The sequence below is a fragment of the Lepidochelys olivacea genome (assembly GCF_965140295.1).
Source record: "Lepidochelys olivacea isolate rLepOli2 genome assembly, chromosome: 2".
NCBI classification, from domain to species: Eukaryota; Metazoa; Chordata; order Testudines; family Cheloniidae; genus Lepidochelys; species Lepidochelys olivacea.
The window spans coordinates 191,532,091-191,554,159 of record NC_140412.1 but is presented as its reverse complement, the minus strand read 5'-3'; the positions used below and the strand labels follow the sequence as shown (position 1 = coordinate 191,554,159).

At 41.1% G+C, this 22,069-nt stretch overlaps 1 protein-coding gene across 1 annotated transcript in view; it reads right to left on the bottom strand.

The window, feature by feature from the left end:
* Positions 1-22,069, bottom strand: part of NPHP3 (nephrocystin 3) — a 47,664-nt gene that overhangs the window by 3,702 nt on the left and 21,893 nt on the right. The window contains exons 17-26 of the mRNA XM_084619360.1: positions 19,036-19,200; positions 17,631-17,728; positions 16,644-16,766; positions 15,763-15,952; positions 15,361-15,602; positions 13,766-13,841; positions 9,895-10,022; positions 3,801-4,041; positions 1,376-1,501; positions 383-498 (exon numbers count right to left, since the gene is read on the bottom strand). Of these exons, the coding sequence (XP_084475486.1) occupies positions 383-498; positions 1,376-1,501; positions 3,801-4,041; positions 9,895-10,022; positions 13,766-13,841; positions 15,361-15,602; positions 15,763-15,952; positions 16,644-16,766; positions 17,631-17,728; positions 19,036-19,200 (1,505 nt within the window). The remainder of the gene's footprint in view (positions 1-382; positions 499-1,375; positions 1,502-3,800; positions 4,042-9,894; positions 10,023-13,765; positions 13,842-15,360; positions 15,603-15,762; positions 15,953-16,643; positions 16,767-17,630; positions 17,729-19,035; positions 19,201-22,069) is intronic.

Sequence of the window (22,069 nt, the reverse complement as noted above, 5' to 3'; positions counted from 1 at the left end):
GAGCTGGCACTAGTCACGAGGAATTATCAGCATGCACTCCCGCTGCATTCACTGTGTTAAGTGTAACTGCATTGCATCATGAAGGAATAAGCTGAAACAGCTTGGAAGAGTTGTGATTGTGGTAGGACAAAACCCTGGATCCAAGTTCCTCCAGGTTTGTTGTCAAAGGAAAGAGGTGCATATATACCTCAAGGTTCCAGTCTTCATTATATCAGACTGTCGCCCTACTATAATTAACAAAGTTACCAACACTGTCTACATTTTAGCCCCTAAATTGCCTAATAAAGCATTTTCTATTGATATAATTATTCACATTTGTTAATTTTTTTTAATGGAAGCAGTTCCCTATATTAGGTGACAGGAGAAAAATATCTGGCCTTACCTCAACACAGCTAAGTTTTTTAGCGTTTCTCCCACACGAGGATGCATATGACCAAAGCTGTCTTCATAAATCTTTAATGCACATTCATAAAGAGGTAAGGCTTCAATGTGCTTTTTCTTTTTGGGTTGGGGAAGGAAAACAAAATGAAAACCAGTTGTTTAAATGGGTATTCCACATACTATTCGGTTTCTGCAAACTGTATAGACACATCCTAGACTTGAGTTTCTTTGCTAAACCAAAACAATGTTTTGTTTTTAAAAGAATTGCTGTTTACATAAGAGTGAGACTTTTAAAGCAACCTAAAAGATTTGCACACTGAGTTCCCATTAATTTTAGGATAATTGGGGTCAGAGTTCCTTAAGTGGCTTTGAAAGTCTCATCCTAAATGAATAGGTTATAAACTACCAAAACACATTCCTGGGTTTTAGCTAATCAGCTGTAACCTCTTATTGAAAGCCAGGTTTACAGATCCCAAGCAACATAACAGAACAATATAGGATATATTAAGTAGAAGTGTTTAATGTTATTGATACTAAGGAAACATTTACCGAGATCTTACCATCCATTTGTTTCTTTCTCTCTGACCTATATTAGGTTTAGAGTATAAAGTCTACAACTGCAGTCTTATCAGAGCTTAAAAGCCTAGGCAAGACTACACTTGATAAACGTGCATGAAGGAGTGCCAGAATTTCAGTCGGTAATGCTCCCTCAGTCAGTACTAAACCAGTGCTTTAGATGGTAGTTTTAAATCAGAGGCCATGATTTATATGATTTATTAAAAATCCCATGGTATCTTTTACAAGATTGAAGGGGTTAACAACCTTTTACCCCTGGCTAAATTCCAATCAGTGCAATCACATTTTCCTGCTAAATATGTTCTTTCGGATTGTAAAAATGTACATGGAGATTCTGAATTCCCTGACGGTGTCCTTTTATATGCTGTTAAATTTCATATATAAAATTGCTGAAATATATAAGACAAGAAAAACCTACCATCTGACAATAAAGAACAGCCAGGTTTACCAAGGCAGTAGCTACGCTAGGGTGCTTTGGACCAAATGATTTTTGTCGAATTTCAACAGCCAACTCATACAGAGGCACTGCCTTGTCAAGCTTTCCCTAGAAAACAAACCAATGTTGAAACCAGCCATGTAGTTATAGCAGGCTTAGATGCATGTATAATTTTTTTGTGAATAAAGAGCTTAGAAAAGTTGTAATTGCTTTCAGGAGAAGAAAGTTCAGAATTCTTGATCTATATGCTCATAGACTTTAAGGTCAGAAAGGACCATTATGATCATCTAGTCTGACCTGCACAACGCAGGCCACGGAATCTCACCTACCCACTCCTGCAATAAACCTCTCACCTATGTCTGAGCTATTGAAGTCCTCAAACCATGGTTTAAAGACTTAAAGGTGCAGAGAATCCTCCAGCAAGTGACCCGTGCCCCACGCTGCAGAGGAAGGTGAAAAACCCACAGTGCCTCTTCCAATCTGCCCTGAAGGAAAATTCCTTCCTGACCCCAAATATGGCCATCAGCTGAACCATGAGCATGCGGGCAAGACTCACCAGCCAGATACCCAGGAAAGAATTCTCTGTAGTAACTCAGGTCCCATCCAATCTAACATCCCATCACAGGCCATTGGGCCTATTTACCACAAATAGTCAAAGATCAGTTAATTCCCAAAATCATGTTACCCATCATACCATCTCCTCCATAAATTTATCAAGCTTAATCTTGAAGCCAGATAGGTCTTTTGCCGCCACTGCCTCCCTTGGAAGGCTGTTCCAGAACTTCACTCCTCTGATGGTTAGAAACCTCTGTCTAATTTCAAGTCTAAACTTCCCGATGGCCAGTTTATATCCATTTGTTCTTGTGTCCACATTGGTACTGAGCTTAAATAATTCCTCTCCCTCCATGGTATTTATCCCTCTGAAGTTCACTTAAACCTTGCAGAATTGGGCTCTTAATGAATATCTACAATAAACCATTCCTGTTGATCATCATTAATGGTCCAAGTGCCTTCAACTCCCATTTAAGTCTTTCCCGGTACTGTCTCTAGCTCTGATTATTTCTTAGGCATGTTCCTTCCTGATTCATTGGATGTACTGAATTAGTGATTTAATTTTTTTTTTTACTTGGGATTCTATTTCTGGAATTTGGATGTTTGACATTTAGCATGAAATGGAAATTCAGGAACACGTCCAAGGTAGTTTTGGACGTGTAAAGTTTATAGTTTTCTCTGTTTCTTCACACCCACCAGCTATGATTTTATATCAAGAGGTAACTGTGAAAAAGGTCAATCACTGTCTACGGTCAAGTATCTAACCATTCTTTATGTACCTCCAACTCTAGTCTCTTCCCTTCCACTCACTCCCCTTGTGTTTTCATTTATGTTCATCCAAGCGCAGCAGTTTGCTTTTCTGGCAGAGTCCACTGCAGCAGTCTGAAATGGGAAAAGCTCATGTGATCCCAACCCCTTTCAGAATGCTGCTGGAGGGGTTAGCAGTAAAAGCACTTGTGCAAGAGCACAGGAACAGTCTGGCCAAGAAATAAGTTTACAGGATTCTTCCAATTTAGAAGAATGGCAAAATGCAGAAAGAAACACTCATCTACTATCACTCTATTCTGAATTTGAACTCTTCAGTGTAACAGTTGGAAACTTTAGGGTTCACGTTCTGCCTAGCCGCAAGGCTGAGCACAGTTTACATTATTCCTATAGACAGGGATTCCCCTTCATATCGGACCAGACAACTGACAATTTATATTTATAAGGTATTTTGAAAATACAAAATTACTATTGTCACCACATAGAGTATTCAGCAAGAGAGTGATTGCTTATTTTTCACTGAAGTGAAACGAAGTAGAAATGGCTCAAGATATCCACAGAGAGAGCTGCTGCCAGTTCTATTTAAATACTTAGATGGCTGACTGGGTTCATATGTAAAAATTAGGAGAAATTATTCTGAAGTGCCAAAAATATGGTGTCTGCATCTGGGCTGATTGGAACAAATGCTTGCAAAGGATGCTGCATACAGTATGCAGAGGAACACAAAATATGAAAGTGGAGAAGAGATTTCCTGGCAACAGCCATAATGCTGTCTTCTAACTGAGTTGTTTTCTTTGTGGTAAATATACTGGCTGAATACATTTGTCTGAATGAAGTTAAAGGAAAAGCTTGTAGGTGCCCAATACACTGAAGACATTATTAAAGAACAGCTTTTCTTTAGGAAAATGTTCCACAGAGCTCCTACGAGGTGCAAAAACAGAGAGAACTTTAATTTATATACTTAAATTTGTTTTTTAGTGTGTTTCTGGAGGATGCTGATATCCAAACTCTTTTTGATACTCTGCCTCTTTTGGGATGGAAAGTGCAAGACATTATTTTTAAATGATGTACAAAGCACACACATACTTACCACCTTTTTGTAGAGTACTGCAAGGTGTTTCACAGTGTAAGCCAGTGAAGGATGATCAGGGGCTAGTGCTCTCCTCCTAATTTCTAAAGCTCTTTCATACAGTTCCTCAGCCTTATCGTAGTGTTTCTTTTCATTGTACAGAGCTGCAAGGTTGTTCAAAGACTGTGCACAGTCTGAGTGGTCTGGTCCCAGGACCCTCTCCCTCATTTCTAGGGAGCGCTTCAGAAAAAGTTCAGCTGTCCTACAAACAAATTCACACAGCAATACTCCAAAGATTAAATGTGTGCATACCATGAAAGTTACTTTTGTGCCTGCAGAAGTGCCATTGTATTCAAATAGAAATTTCAGCTGCCTCTAGTGAAACAAATACAGCAGAGCAACTCATTTAAACACAGTCTTAGTGAAAAACTGTATATCCAAACACAAAAGACAGACAATAGATAACAGCACGCTGTCTAATTGAAAGCATGTAGTTATAGAGTTAACTAGAGCATCAAATGCAATCTCAGAGCACTAATACTAGCTGCCCAAAAGCTAGCACTTTAGGTCAGTTGGGTAGAATTCTTTTCTTATATTACATTACCTTGTGAATATTCCTTTTGAGTCTGATCTGTATCCTTTTTTATACAAGTAAAGTAACCCATACTCATGCGAATAATCCCACTGGCTTCAATGTAACTCCTCCCAGGAGCAAACATTCATGAAACAAGTAGCAAGATCAGGTGACCAACTCTGGAACTATGTAAAAATTCAGCAAGTAGCAGTTAGAATTCCCTTTGCAAACAATTGCAAAGACTGTAAAAGAAATAGGTTTATGTACAATAGGCTCAGCTGCTATAATTTACACATTAAGAACTAGCTTAAGGCTTTCTCTGAAGTAATTGTTCAAGCGTCTATCCTATCAAACAGTTATGTATTTTATTACATTATCGTGGTACTATTCTATCACACATTTAATATTTTCCCTCTGTGGCAAAAAGAAAGTGATTCCCCATAGAATCCCTGCATGCAATATCCATTACAGCTAGGTAGTTTGTCATCGTGACAAACACACATTCTATTGGACAAATGACCAGGGAAGAGTATAACAATATTGCTCGGGCATGCAGGAGTGAAATCAGGAAAGCCAAATCACACCTGGAGTTGCAGCTAGCAAGAGATGTTAAGAGTAACAAGAAGGGTTTCTTCAGGTATGTTAGCAACAAGAAGAAAGTCAAGGAAAGTGTGGGCCCCTTACTGAATGAGGGAGGCAACCTAGTGACAGAGGATGTGGAAAAAGCTAATGTACTCAATGCTTTTTTTGCCTCTGTCTTCACGAACAAGGTCAGCTCCCAGACTACTGCACTGGACAGCACAGCATGGGGAGGAGGTGACCAGCCCTCTGTGGAGAAAGAAGTGGTTCGGGGCTATTTAGAAAAGCTGGACGAGCACAAGTCCATGAGGCCGGATGCGCTGCATCCGAGAGTGCTAAAGGAGTTGGCGGAGGTGATTGCAGAGCCATTGGCCATTATCTTTGAAAACTCATGGTGATCGAGGGAGGTCCCAGATTGACTGGAAAAAGGCTAATGTAGTGCCCATCTTTAAAAAAGGGAAGGAGGAGGATCCTGGGAACTACAGGCCAGTCAGCCTCACCTCAGTCCCTGGAAAAATCATGGAGCAGGTCCTCAAGGAATCAATTCTGAAGCACTTAGAGGAAAGGAAACTGATCAGGAACAGTCAGCATGGATTCACCAAGGGCAAGTCATGCCTGACTAATCTAATTGCTTTCTATGACGAGATAACTGGCTCTGTGGATGAGGGGAAAGCAGTGGACGTGTTGTTCCTTGATTTTAGCAAAGCTTTTGACACGGTCTCCCACAGTATTCTTGCCAGCAAGTTGAAGAAGTATGGGTTGGATGAATGGACTATAAGGTGGATAGAAAGTTGGCTAGATTGTTGGACTCAACGGGTAGTGATCAATGGCTCCATGTCTAGTTGGCAGCCGGTATCAAGTGGAGTGCCCCAAGGGTTGGTCCTGGGGCCGGTTTTGTTCAATATCTTCATAAATGATCTGGAGGATGGTGTGGATTGCACCCTCAGCAAGTTTGCGGATGACACTAAACTGGGAGGAGAGGTAGATACGCTGGAGGGTAGGGATAGGATTCAGAGGGACATAGACAAATTAGAGGATTGGGCCAAAAGAAATCTGATGAGGTTCAACAAGGACAAGTGCAGAGTCCTGCACTTAGGACAGAAGAATCCCATGCACCGCTACAGACTAGGGACCGAATGGCTAGGCAGCAATTTTGCAGAAAAGGACCTAGGGGTTACAGTGGACGAGAAGCTGGATATGAGTCAACAGTGCCCTTGTTGCCAAGAAGGCCAATGGCATTTTGGGATGTATAAGTAGGGGGACTGCCAGCATATCGAGGGACGTGATCGTTCCCCTCTATTTGGCATTGGTGAGGCCTCATCTGGAGTACTGTGTCCAGTTTTGGGCCCCACACTATAAGAAGGATGTGGAAAAATTGGAAAGCGTCCAGCGGAGGGCAACAAAAATGATTAGGGGACTGGAACACATGACTTATGAGGAGAGGCTGAGGGAACTGGGATTGTTTAGTCTGCGGAAGAGAAGAATGAGGGGGGATTTGATAGCTGCTTTCAACTACCTGAAAGGGGGTTCCAAAGAGGATGGATCTAGACTGTTTTCAGTGTTTGCAGATGACAGAACAAGGAGTAATGGTCTCAAATTGCAGTGGGGGAGTTTAGGTTGGATATTAGGAAAAACTTTTTCAGTGGGAGGGTAGTGAAAGACTGGAATGCATTACCTAGGGAGGTAGTAGAATCTCCTTCTTTAGCAGTTTTTAAGGTCAGGCTTGACAAAGCCCTGGCTGGGATAAATTTAGTTGGGGATTGGTCCTGCTTTGAGCAGGGGGTTGGACTAGATGACCTCCTGAGGTCCCTTCCAACCCTGATATTCTATGGTTCTATGTCACCCTATTCCTGAGACAGGTCAGTTTAGTAAATTGGAAATATTTGTTTCACATTAGATGGAGAGAAGGAATATATACACAAAAGATGAGTTCAAGCCTGGAGTCGCCTTGTGGGAGCCAAAGAAGTGCTCCCTACATAACGGCTACAGATCAGGCTTACATTTATCAGTTGATACAAACAAATTCCCTTCAGCTGCATCAAACTATCAAAACAGACTCTTTAATGGTTGATTCAGAACTACAGCACAGTACTCTGTTTCAAAAAGCAATAACAAACTTTCATGGATATCTTTACTAGAAGACTGTGTGCCATTTTGCTCACCAATTAAATTGGGAGGAAAGAGCTACAGGAAATAGGGAGTATTTGAAAAAATTGCGGATGAACTGACAGATGGTGGAGTATACAATGATCTCACGACAGATTTTACAGATATCAGTCATTTATCATCAGTGACTTTGGCCTGACTGCATGACAAGTAAAACAAGAAATAACATACATGCATCAACTGTTACAAGTCAATTCTCATAACTAGGATTTTGCACTAACTAGTGGCTATACATGTAAACACTCTAAATCACACCGCATTTTAACTTCTTTATTCTGCCACTGAGATCCTGAGCCCTGGTTTACACTGGGGGGGGGGAGGAGGGGAGAGGTGTCAACCTAAGATACGCAACTTCAGCTACGCGAATAGCATAACTGAAGTTGGCGTATCTTAGGTCGACTTACCTGGTCGTGGGGATGGTGGCGAGTCGACCACTGCTGCTCCCCTATTGACTCTGCTTCCGCCTCTCCCGAGCTGGAGTTCCAGAGTCAACAGGGAGCGTGTTCGGGGATCGATTTATCGTGTCTAGGCGAGACACGATAAATCGATCCCTGATAGATAGATCACTACCCGCTGATCCGGTGGGTAGTGAAGACCTGCCCTGACATTCAGATACAAGAAAAATATCTAAAAGGACTTAAAGACTTGAGGTGAAATTCTGTGTTGCACTTCTAAGAGGCACAGCAAAAAAGAACAGGAGTTAAGGTGGCTTTAAGGTACCCTCCCAATCCAGGGCTGCTTCAGGTATCGGAGAGGCGCTCAATATAACTTACACAGCTCTGGGGGCCTATGTTAAAGAACATCTGCAGGTTGCTCTGTGAGCTGAGCTTGCAGGGCTCTGGCCCTGACACATCACACCCTCTAAACTGGGGCTTGTGAGGCAGTCCTTGGGACACAGTTTCATACATGTCTTCTGCTTTTCTTGTGCAAGGGCAGAGGTCGGCAACTGATGGCACGCGAGCCAATTTTAAATGGCACACTGCTGTCTGCCGAGGACAGCAGCGTGCCATTAAAATTCCTGCCTGGCCCGGCCCACTCTTCTCTGTCCACTGCTCTCTCCTTGCAGGGCAGGCAAGCTTCCCTGTCCCGCCGCCTCTTCCCCCAGTGTGCAGGGTTCCTGCCCCTCCTTCTCTCCCTCCCTCCGGCCGATCAGCTGACAGCCCTTGCTACGGAGGGGGAGAGGGAAAAGCGGAGCTGCAGCACGCTCTCTGCTCCGGGGAACTTGGGGAAGGGGGTGGAATCAGCATATCCCCTCCAGCCCCTGCCGTGAGCCACTCAGGGCAGGGGGCTGGGAGCACTCCCACGACCCCAGTCCACACCCGCAGCCCTCTGCCCTGACCTCTGCACGCCCCTTACAGCCCCCCAGCCCTCTGCCCTGACCCCTGCACGCCCCACACACCCCAGCCCCGTGCCCTCATCCCTGCACCCCCCACATCCCCATCCCCACCCCCACCCTGAGCACCAAACGGGAGCTCCTGCACAAACACACACCCCCGCATTCCCACCTGCACCCCTCGCACCAAATGGGAGCTGCCCACGTAAGTGCTCCACACCCAAACCTCCTGCCCCAACCCTGAGCCCCCTCCCTCATTCTAGCTCCTGGTCAGACCCTGCACCCCAACCCCCAGCCTGCTCCTTCATCCCCAGCCCTGTTCTCAGTGCACTCCCACCCTCATCTCAGTGCAAAGAGAGGAAGAGAATGGGCCAGAACCAGGGATAAAGTAGGTACCTACTCTATGTGAACAGGGCCAGGACCCCAAACCGGCAGCGGGCTGAGCAGGGCCGGCAGCCAGGACCCTGGCTGTCAGGAGCTGACAGATGGAACCCCAGACCGGAAGCAGGCTGAGCCGCTCAGCCCACTGCTGGTCTGGGGTCCCGGCCGCTGGCCCTGTTCAGCCCGCTGCTGGTCTGGGGTTCTGGCTGCCGGCCCCTTGCCAGTTGGGGTCCCGGCCGCAGGCCCCGCTCAGCCCGCTGCCGGTCTAGGTGAACGGAATCCCAGGCCGGCAGCTGGCTGAGTGGGCCGGCGATGTAAGATCAGCACTTTAATTTAATTTAATTTTAAATGAAGCTTCTTAAACATTTTGAAAACTTTGTTTACATACAACAATAGTTTAGTTATATAATATATAGACTTATAGCGATAGACCTTCTAAAAAACATTAAAATGTAGTATTGGCATGTGAAACCTTAAATTAAAGTGAATAAATGAAGACTCGGCACACCACTTCTGAAAGGTTGCTGACCCCTGTGCTAGGGGAATTCTCTCCTGGCCAATTACGTAGCTTTTGGTGCCTCTTTATGCTGCTCTGGCCCTTTTGCACATCATAAAGGAATTAGAGCAGGGGCAAGGATCTCACCTATAATATATATGTGCAATTTATTCATTACTTTCCTTGTAGGACCGACATTTTGAATGCTATAAAAGAAAAAAAAACCTTCCTGTTAGAATGAGAATTTTATAAAGGAGTCTGATGTAACAGAGAACCATGGTAGAGAGAACATAAAAATATCCCATATATTTACAACTAGTGATAGTTAAATTTAATGTAGTAGTACATCAGTTCTAAAACAGTGATGTGGTAAAATCCAGATGCCAATGACACTCACTGTACAGCAGACTTCAGATACTATGAGTTAATTTCATAATAGAAAACCGTAAAAGGAATTGGACTGTATTTAGTATTTGAGAGTGTTTAGCCTTATCACTAAGAATTTTTCATGTGGTTCCATATAATGTGTCTCATTAGATATAAAAAACAGAGAGGGAATTATGACTGTGTGACAAACATTACTTACTCAAGATTATTCTGCAGATAATAGAGAACTCCAAGCTCATTGAGGGTTCGAGCATTATCTGGTGTGTCTTTGCCTAACGTGAGCTCTTCCAGCTGCAAGGCTCGTTGACGTAGAAGAGCAAATCCAAACTAAAGCAAAGCACAAGGTAACGAAAGTCCATCAGCATCAAAAGTTTAACATCTACGACTGAAATTCACCCCCATGCAGAGGGCCAACAAAAGGCCTTTGTGCCAAATAGACCCCATGTAAGCCCTATTATGAGAATTAAGGGTTGCATAGGCCTTTTGTTGGTCCTGTGCATGGGGGTGAATTACACCCAGTATGCCTCCATGAAATCACAGAATCATAGGACTGGAAGGGACCTCGAGAGGTTATCTAGTCCAGTCCCCTGCCTCATGGCAGGACTAAGTATTATCTAAACCATTCCTGACAGGTGTTTGTCCAACCTGCTCTTAAAAAACTCTCCAATGATCGAGACTCCACAACCTCCCTAGGCAATTTATTCTAGTGCTTAACCACCCTGACAGTTAGAAAGTTTTTCCCAATGTCCAACCCAAACCACCCTTGTTGCAATTTAAGTCCATTGCTTCTCCTATCCTCAGAGGTTAAGAAAAACAGTTTTTCTCCCTCCTCCTTGAAACAACCTTTTACATACTTGAAAACTGTTATCATGTCCCCCATCAGCCTTCTCTTTTACAGACTAAACAAACCAATTTTTTCAATCTTCTCTCATAGGTCACGTTTTCTAGATCTTTAATCATTTTTGTCACTCTTTTCTGGACTCTCTCCAATTTCTCCACATCTTTCCTGAAATGTGGCGCCCAATACTCCAGTTGAGGCCTAATCAGTGCAGAGTAGAGCGGAAGAATTACTTCTGGTGTCTTGCTTACAACACTCCTGCTAATACATCTCAGAATGAAGTTCGCTTTTTTTGCAACAGCGTTTCACTGATGACTCTCATTTAGTTCGTGGTCCACTATAATACCCAGATCCTTTTCTGCAGTACTCCTTCCTAGGCAGTCATTTCCCATTTTGTATGTGTACAACTGATTGTTCCTTTCTAAGTGGAGTACTTTGCATTTGTCCTTACTGAATTTCATCCTATTTACTTCAGACCATTTCTCCAGTTTGTCCAGGTCACTCTGAATTTTAATCCTATCCTCCAAAGCACTTGGAACCCTCCCAGCTTGTTATTGTCCGCAAACTTTATAAGCGTTCTCTCTATGCCATTATCTAAATCATTGATGAAGATATTAAAAAGAACCAAACCCAGAACCAATCCCTGCGGGACCCCACTCATTATGTCCTTCCAGCATGACTGTGAACCACTGATAACTACTCTCTGGAAAAGGTTTTCCAACCAGTTATGCACCCACCTTACAGTAGCTCCATCTAGGTTGCATTTCCCTAGTTTGTTTATGAGAAGGTCATGTGAGACAGTATCAAAAGCTTTACTAAAGTCAAGATATACTACATCTACCGCTTTCCCCTATCCACAAGGCTTGTCACCCTGTCAAAGAAAGCTATCAGGTTGGTTTGACATGATTTGTTCTTGACAAATCCATGCTGTTACTTAACACCTTTTCTAGGTGTTTGCAAATTGATTGCTTAATTATTTGGTTCATTATCTTTCCGGGTACAGAAGTTAAGCTGACTTGTCTGTAATTCCCCGGGTTGTCCTTATTTTCCTTTTTACAGATTGGCACTATATTTGCTCTTTTCCATTCTTCTGGAATCTCTCCCGTCTTCCATGACTTTTCAAAGATAATTGCTAATGGCTCAGATATCTCCTCCATCAGGTCCTTGAGCATTCTAGGATACATTTCATCAAACCCTGGTGACTTGAAGACATCTAACTTGTCTAAGTAATTTTTAACTTGTTCTTTTCCTATTTTAGCCTTGGATCCTACCTCATTTTCACTGACATTCACTGTGTTAGACATCCAATCACCACGAACCTTCTTGGTGAAAACCGAAACAAAGAAGTCATTAAGCACCTCTGCCATTTCCACATTTTCTGTTATTTTCCCCCCACATTGAGTAACGGGCCTACCCTGTCCTTGGTCTTCCTCTTGCTTCTAATGTATTTGTAGAATGTTTTCTTGTTACCCTTTATGTCTCTATATATTGTGACAAAGTTCTTGCTCTACCTTGGTGGGTCTTGCGCTTATTGGCAGATTTGCTCGCCTTGGAGTTTCACGGCAGCCCTCAGCTTGGCCATTTTTCTGAACCCACAGTCCAGGTCGACTCCTCCTGTGTCTGACCAGGAGTTGGGAGGATTTGGGGGGAACCCGGGCCCGCCCTCTACTCCGGGTTCCAGCCCAAGACCCTGTGGAATGCAGCTGTCTACAGTGCCTCCTGGAACAGCTGTGCGACACCTACAACTCCCTGGGCTACTTCCCCATGGCCTCCTCCCAACACCTTCTTTATCCTCACCACAGGACCTTCCTCCTGGTGTCTGATAATGCTTGTACACCTCAGTCCTCCAACAGTCCGCGTTCTCACTCTCAGCTCCTAGTGCCTCTTGCTCCCAGCTCCTCACATGCACACCACAAACTGAAGTGAGCTCCTTTTTAAAACCCAGGTACCCTGATTAGCCTTCCTTAATTGATTCTAGAGGCAGCTTCTTGATTGGCTGCAGGTGTTCTAATCAGCCTGTCTTAATTGTCTCCAGAAGGTTTCTGATTGTTCTGGAACCTTCCCTGTTACCTTACCCAGGGAAAAGGGACCTACTTAGCCTGGGGCTAATATATCTGCCTTCTATTACTCTCCTATAGCCATCTGGCCCGACCCTGTCACAACATCCTCTATCTGCTATGCTCTGGTTTTGCCTTCCCTTTACAATATGTTCTAGTCTTCTTAAATTTTTCAGTCCAAACAATCTGTTTCAATTAATTTCTTAGGTCTTAAGAACTCAAAATGGAATTCAAGCTGATGTCGTATCAAACCATTATAAAAATATTCCTGAAGGATTTTGTAAAGCTTCATAGAAAGGCTTCGTATGGCAATACTTGTCATAAATGATGTGGAGTGAGAGTAAAAAGTGTGATCAGATACTTCAGAGACCTCTTTGATAACACCCCCAGCCCACACTAATAGTTCTAATAAAAAATGTTTGTGTAACTGAAATCAATATGAAAGTTGACAAAGTGAAATCCCCATGAACAGATTTTATTTTTCTTTAAATAACTGTGGTGGGAAGAGTGACATTTCCATTGTTTTTCTTTATGTTGCTTCAACTATATAGTTCCTAGCAGAGTTCTTGTACTTTGGGTGCTTCTCTGCCTCTATGAGGCAGAGACTGAACCTAAAACTAGAATTCCCCTAGGAGCTTTATGGCAGGAGAAACAGAAGAAAAAAAAGAGTAAAAAAAAAAAACCATGGAAGTGCCCTAAGGAGGGAGTACACGCTTAGGGCTTCATCCTTAAACCACTACCAAATATAGTGGTTACTGACATTGTCACCAGTGTGACACTGTTATCTACGGTAGTAGGCACTATGCACAGTAGTGTTGTAGAATTAGGCCCTCAGTTACCTCCTATAGAGCACTTTCTCTAGTTTCCTTTCAACAACATATAGTCTCAGCATGAAATCTGAATCCCCAAAGTCTGATATTTGGAGGGTTTCTATATCCACTTATTTATTCTCCATCACTCACTACTATATTCCAGTTGTACTTATCCACCTTTATTTCCAGTGAGGTTGAAAGAGCAGATATCAATGCTACTCCTAAAGTGGTTAAGCTGGCAAACTTTCAATTATCAAAAGCACTTAAGCATCAGATTTTCAGAACACCTCCTCAAACACACTTCATCATCCATACAACAAAGCCACAGCTAGCCCCTATTTTGATTAAGTATCAAATCTTTACCAAATTGCCTTTCCGCCTTGCTGCTTTTTGTCGCATTTTAAAGGATTTTTTCCTCAGCTGTTCAGCTTGTTCATATCTGAAAATAGTTATTTAAAATGTTAGAAGAACACCATACATGGCAACGATATACATTTTGGGTTAGATTTTCAAAATGCCACCTAAGTGACTTAAGAGCACAAGTCCCCCTGAAAGTCACCTAGGTGCTTTTGAAAATCGCACGTTTTGTCAAAGATAGAAGTATGCAAAATACTTATGACTGCGTTAGGAGTGTTAACAGGGTAGCAAGATTCTTCTGTTACCCCTCCCTCTTAGCGGGCATTGAAATCCTGCATAGAAATGCTGACTAGTTGTAGATAGCATGTCTTAATTCCACCCCAAATATAAACAGATTCAAGTTGCTTTCTGCGTAGAGAGAACTGGCGAGTAAGACAAAAACTCTAAAGGCAGTGCTAGAAACTTCCTAGTTTGAAGGAGAAATTTAGGCTGAACTATTATGTTATTGCAACTGCCCTTAAAAGAAAATCTCCAAGAAAGAGGCGGTGAGTTTGGACACAAATCTAGAGTGCGTTCTGCAACTGAGAGGGTAAGGACTCAGAGTCTTGGTTTTCTATGGTTTGGTTAGAGAGTAATTTGCAGAAGAAGAAAGAGAAGAATTTTGGCAGTTTCCTCTAGAATTACATGCAAGTACAGGAGCTTGATCTGCAGAGTCAACAGTACAAACTGTACCAAAGGAATTTTTGAATGAGTGTTACACTTAAATACATTTCCCGGAAGAGGACTCCTTCCCTTTCTTCCCCCCACTCCCCCCAATATCACTAAGCTACTTGCAATGAGCACTAGGAAGGGAATTGCCTCATAAGAAGTGTCAGGATATCTTCAGTATATTGAAGTATGTATTGGAGAAGAAGGATGGTCTTGTCATTAAGGCACTGGATTAGGACTAAGGCGATCTGGGTTTTGTTCTTGGCTCCACCGGAGACTTACTGTCACATTGGAAAGGTCACTTAATCCACGTGCATTAAGTATTAAGGATAAATCATTTTGCTTGTATGTAAGTCTTCCCTACTCCATAGACACGGTGTTAAAATAAAACAAGTAGAATTTGGATACATTTATCCTTCGGAGAACCCATAGAAATCTGCAACCGGACTTGTAAATTCTACCTACACATTTGCCTGGAGCTAGTAATTTGTTTTTGATGGACAAGTAAAATATCCTTAAGATATTTTTCCCTGTTATCATCAGTTACCTACCTCCTGTGTTTGGGCTGGTAAGTATTCACAACTATTTTGCGAGGGTGACAATTGTACCAATACAAGGGCATTTTTAAAAAACATTACTTTGTTATAACTATATATTTGAATACTGCACAAATATGTTTACTAATCTTTTTCTAGACCCCAAAAAAGGTCTCCTCCTCCTCTTGAAACAAGCACATAGTTCTCATTAATATTAATAACAGTTCTGCACATGCATCAAAAGGAAGTTAAATCTATTAAAACGTGTAATTGTAGAAACAGACAGACAATGTAACAACCTCAAAAGACTTGCATGTTATGACAAATCCAGGAAATCATCAATACGATTAATCTTACTTGTTCTGTTTCTGGTATAATGTTGCAAGTGCATCCAGTTCACGAGCAACCCTGGGATGTTCAGCCCCATAAGCATTTTCAGAGATTTCCAGAGCCTGCTTATATAACTGCTCAGCATTTCCAAACTTCTTCCACTGCACATAAACTCCTGCTAACTGATGGAGGGACTGTGCTACCCTTGGGTGATCTGGATCCAGTGCAGTCTCCCGAATTTCCAGAGAACGCTGCAGAGGAGCAACTGCCTGTAATAAAAGAGTTGAGACTGTGACTAGAGCAGGTAAGATAATGTACAAAAAAACACTGCAATACAAAACATCCTATCAAGCACATACTATGCTCTGCTTCAATTCCTTGCTTGCTTGCTGTTACATGGTATTCCCTTTGGTTCCTAGATGCACTTACCTGGCTGAGAAGACCTAGATCTTTTAAGAAACGTCCCAGAGTTTCATAAAGATCAGCCAGACAGATCATATTTTCCTCTCCCTCACAGCTTTTCTCATATTGCTTTAGAGAGTCAAAATACTCTGCTGCCATTGAACTCTTATCTTTTCCGACAAGCTGCCAGTAACTCAGTAATTCTGCAAAATGCCCCCTGTTTTAACAAGAAAAAATAAGAAAGAAGTAAAATACAGAGCACCAAATCTCAGTGCTCAGAACCAGCTACCCTGCTGGATGGCAGGGTCTAAGGAAGGGGGAATATGCACATCAGGAATTTTCCCTCATGCTGCAAAGTGGCTGCAAAGCGGCTCTGTGAAGGCTACTGTAGTCCAGCAGTCAGAATGACCCATGCAGCACCTTACTGGTCTCCCAACTGTGCAGCAGTGAAAGGACAGAGGGTCTCTGCATGACAGTGGATTCACTGCCCCACCCCCATGCACACCTACACACTACCATGCTCAGAGCACCAACGAGCAGGGTTCACGCTACACAGGGATATACCTAGCTGCACAAAAGGGATAGGCAACAGAACAGCACTGGTTCCCATGCCTTGGGTGCTTTGCAACCGGGCAGCCAGGCAGGATATCCCATAAGTAGTATTACACTAGATATCTCCGTATAACTTTATACTTAGCTATTTCTTAGCACCCTTCAGCCAGCTTTCAATCCCTGCTATACGGTTACATATTGGTATTGGTCTAGTTTAATTTCTTCCCATATTTGTGCATTTTATCATTTCTATTATTTATTTTTTAAACAAAACATTAAAGACACTTTATTTCATGCCTTTAACTTGACACTAAACCATTTCAATATGTTTATACGTACGAAGGCCACTCTCTTACCTTTTGTAAAGGTTCTGAGATACAAAGAGGTTCAGGAGACACTTGTGTAGCTTCTGCTTGTTGCCTTGTTGTTGGAAAAGCCAAGGAAGTTCATCTGCACTTCTCCAAGTCACTCTGCCTTGACTAATGGAAGAAAAGCAAACAAAATAAAATCCCTTTCCATTCCTAACATTTAAAATTATAGGGCTTGATTTGGAAAATAGTAAGTCATACAACTACATGGACAAACAACCAGTTAGCATCTCTTATATCACCAATTAACTGACTTGTGTATGCAATTTCCCACCCGCTTTTTGTGAAAAGGAGGTCTATAATATGAAACTATTAACCACAGCTTGAATCAAAGATCCAAAGTTTGTCTTTGACTCTTTACAATATTAACAGATCTACAAAACTCAAGAAACCCAGGGTAATGCAAAAGCAAAATGTCCCCAAGTTATCTTTAGACACACCCTCGTTTACTGACATGTTTTCATGCAAACTGAAGTTTTACAAAAGGGCAAACCCTGTACCCTGTGCGTAGCCTGAATTTCTAGGCTCTGTGCCCAAATAGTCCATGACAGTTGAGGAAGGTATTGTTTCCTCCACCATAGATTGCTCCTATGTTCTCAGGCCTATAGAACCTGTGTTTCCTCTGTGTCCCCCCCTCCATGGCAGATTAGTATGGCCACTGATTCACTGGCCCCATGCCCATGTCTTCCATAGCCCAACACTGTTTTGGTCCTTGCAAGTACTGAAGTGCAGAGAACTGTGCTCCAAAGCCCACAGTGGGTACACTTCAGGTAGAGTCTGAAGCAGCTATGAATCTATGCCTAGAATAGAAGTGGCTGCATCAATAATAATCTGAACTGAACAGGATGAGGTTTAATGTTACACAGTAACGGACTGCTTCAATGAATTAGGCAGAGAAACCATTTGAAAGAAAGTAAGAAATATCCGTTGTAAAGACTATAACATTTTCTTGTGTTCTGAGGAGTTCTGAAATACCTTAGCTGCATGGTGAAGTAGTCTATTAGTTTTTCTCGGTAAGTAGAAATAATCTTTTGACCTTCTTCCATGTATTCTAGTTGCACCGTTTCCCAAGCCTGGAAAAGAGAGTTATAGTAATCAATATATGTCTGTTACATACTAACAGTGCATGGGGCTCCCTAAAAGACACAAATGGGAAACAAGAATCCTGTGCTGAGGAATTTAAAAATCTTTTTTTGCTAAAGGGATCTTCAACTTGAAAGCAAATCAATTTTAAACAAAATGAGTTAAGAGAAGCTACAAAGGCCCAAGGTATTTAAGAAGAGGAAATATATCATCATGTGGGAGACGGAGTGGGGAAAGGAGGAAGCCTGATATTTATTTTTCTCAGTAACAATAATTTCATTGGGTCTTTCGTGTTCACCCTTTACCTTGGAAACTGTAACTCTTTTTGTTGCCACTAACATCATAGTTCTCAAATGGCCTCCCAGGCTTTGCTGGGAAAGGGGAAGAAAATGGAGGTACAACTAATAATGCATATTTACTTTTTGTGAAACTAATAAAGTTATACATTGTTGGCATTCAACTATAAACAAAGTACTAAATTAGACTAAAGCTCTTAGATTTATCACTTGCTTAAAAATTATCATTCTCCTTTCCCCTTCAATTCTGGCTTGATTTTTAGTAGACAATATTTTCTAGGACTGCTAGAGTTAACAATCAATGAAAAAGCAACTTTTGAATGCTGATGGTGAACAACATTGATCATCTTGGAAAGAATTCTCAAGATAGCAGGCACTGATATCAGATCAGAACTGAAGGGAGAAAAAGTGGGAGAGAAGACATGCATATAATCAAAATTATGTAGTTTGAAGGCTGATATCTAGTTAACCACCAGGGCTAGAAATTAATGTATAACTGGCAACTTCGGATCTCCCACTTTCCATGGTGTACATCATTTATTTCTAGTCTTGTTGGTTCTCTAGACCTTAAAAATGGTCACAATATTTAGACCAGCAGTGCTCTTTAGCACTGGTCCAGGGCTTAATAAAGCACTGGTCCTGGACCTTGGAAGCAATGAATTTTTTATTCCAAGGAGGGAAAAAATACAACACTTAGTATGGCTTTGCAACCATTCAAATAGTCTACAAAGTGTCTTTTTTTTGGTGCCTGCCTTAATTCTTGACTAAGTCAATGACAGTTACATAACAAAATTAAACAGATTTATATAGTATGCTTGTATCTCTAAAGGAAGACAGTAGGCCATACTGCTTTGATTTACCTTGTTGTAAATCTAGAGAAACATAAGTGGATTCAAAGTTACTCTTGGAGTTACACCGATGTATTTAAGAGCAGAATTTGGCAAAATATGTCTAATTTAGTGGAGTATTATTTGCATATGTCTAAATGTACGGAATCTTACTTGGAGGTGCTGAAACTTTAGCAAACCACAGCCATATGTCAGCATACACATCTTGTGCAGACTGTGAACTAGAGAGGCTAACATGGCACAGGATAGTTCGGGATAAAGTTCCATCAGTTCTGATTCACTCACTCCATTGTGGCTAACACTGATGAGACAGAGAACCTGTGTAGCCAAAAAAATAATGCTTTAATAAATTTAACAACTGCTCACTGAGTAACTCAGGTATACTGAATCCCAAGACAAATACTGAATGCTAGGTTTTAAAACACAATATAGGCTTCCTTGATACATTTAGTACACAAAGTACATCGTACAGTTACCGAGGGTGGGGTGAAAAACAGGCTTCACAAATTAGTTCCACCTAAAGATGAAGTTATGGATGTATAATTTAGGCAAAACTCTGCTAGGTTACACTGGTGTCAATCTGGAGTCAATCTTATTGGTTTCAGTGGAATGACTCAAGATTTATACTGCAGTAAATAAAGGCAGTATTGGACCCAACATGGCATGACGTCAGAAATCTTTCCAAAAATATACAAAACCATGTCTCTAATGAACATTGTTACCCAAGTATTCTAAAAATATTTATGTAGTCTTACCTTTAATACAGTAACTGGTTTCAAAAATAGGGACTATTTAGACTGGAAACATTATTGAAAGGGTAAATTATTCATCTTTGGAGTCCACATAACTCAGACCGTTACGCAAATTTGTCAATTTCCATTTTACTACAGCAAATTAAATACATATTTTACCCTTCAAAAGGTGTTTTGTTGAAGCAATAAGGGAACTTCAGAGATTGCAGTTGCTCGAGACGCTATTCAGTACAATACAAATGTCTTAATCTCACAAGAACTACATGCACCAAAATTGCCTGCAAATACAATTTTAAGTATTGCTGCTTTCACATTCTGAGACAAATTTGTTCCTCATGTAACTTCAATGAGGATGGATTTGGCCATTAATTTTTTTTTTTCCATCTTAGAATAACCCAAACATTGGATACTGGCTCTTGAATGTTTGTGGATCAATATCTTAACAGAAGGACACAAGATGGAGCACTACTTAAGTGTCTGCTATAGACCACCAAATCATACTGGAAAACAGAATGACTGGCTCCTTAAGCACCTACCTATAAAGTATAGACGAAAAAAAACCATGTTATTATGGGGACTTCAATTTGAGTGAATATGGTGGAGGGCTCATGCGGCCAGTTCTAAAATGTCCTCAGAATTTCTAAAAGTTACAGATGATCATTTCCTAACTCAAAAAGTGTTTCATCCAACACAGGGGAATTTTGTATTAGACCTTCTCTTGACTGATAAAGAGGAATTGATCACAGAACTAAATATTGGTAGTTGCTTAGTGTAAGTGAGCATAGCTTGATTATATATGTTAAGTGCAAAACAGGACACAGTCCAAACTAGTGCTATATATATTTGGCATTTGAATAAGGGCCAGTTTCACACAACTGAAAACAATTGTGAGTCTAGTCAACTGGGAGGAAGAATTTACACAGAAAGATGTGAACGATAATAGAGAACTGTTTAAGAACATTTTACCAAAAAAGCCACAATGCAGAAAGGCAGGCTAAACTGGTCAAAAAATAACCCATCTTAGAAGGGAAGTACATAATGAATAGAAAAAAGGGGAAGCTGATGGTAATGAATATAAATCAGAGGCTAAGAATTGTAGAAAACTGATAAGGGAAGCAAAAGGACACCAGGAATAATTTATGATCAGTGGAGTTAAGAACAATAATAAGAAGGAGTTTTTCAAGTATATTGGGAACAAAAGAAATCCTAACAATGGTACCAGTCCATTACTAGAGGAAAATGGTAGAATTCTTAATAATAATGTAGAACAAGCAGAAGCATTTAAACAAATATTTCTTTTAGTATTTGGAAAAAAAGACAGATGATGTAGTCATCATGTGATGATGAAATATTTTCCATGCCACCAATAACTCAAGAGAACATTAGACAGCCCTTACTAAAGACAAACATATTTAAATCAGCTGGTCCAGAAAACTTGAGTTTTAAAAGAGTTGGTCGAGGAGTTCTCTGGATCATTGGTGCTGTTTTTCAGTAACTCTGGAAACACTGGGAAAGTTCCAGAGAACTGGAAGAAAGCTAATCTTGTGACAATATTTAAAAGAGATAAATGGGATGACTTGGCTAATTATATGCCAATCCACCCGATATCTCTCCTGGACAAAATAATGGAACTGCTGATGCAGGACTCAATTAATAAAGAATTAAAGGAGAGTAATACAATTAATGCCTCTTGACATGGGTTTATGAAGAATAGATCTTGTCAAAGTAACTTGATATCGTTTTCTGATGAAATTACAAGTTTGGTTGACAAAGATAATAGTGTTGATGTAATAAACATAGACATCTATAAGGCATTTGACTTTGCACCCCACAACATTTTGATTAAGAAACTAAAATAAAATAAAATCAACATGGGACACAATACATGGATTGCAAAAAGAAAAGGAGGACTTGTGGCACCTTAGAGACTAACAAATTTATTTGAGCATAAGCTTTCGTGAGCTACAGCTCACTTCTTCAGAGGAATGCATCCAATGAAGTGAGCTGTAGCTCACGAAAGCTTATGCTCAAATAAATTTGTTAGTCTCTAAGGTGCCACAAGTCCTCCTTTTCTTTTTGCGGATACAGACTAACACGGCTGCTACTCTGAAACTAAATGGATTAAAAACTAACTAATTGATAGATCTAAAAGGGCTAATTGTGATCCTTGGTTGTATAAACAGGGGAATATCAAGTAAGAGTAGTGTTAATATTGTCTTTACTCTGTCCAGTTCTGGTGTCCACAATTCAAAAAGGATGTTGATAAATTGGAGAAAAGAGCCACAAAAATGACCAAAGGATTGGAAAGCATGCCATCTAGTGAAAGACTCAAGGAGCTCAAACTATTTAGTTTATCAGAGAGAAAGTTAAGGGGTGACTTGATCACAGTTTATAAGAACCTACAGGAAGAACATAACTTGATAATAGAATACTCT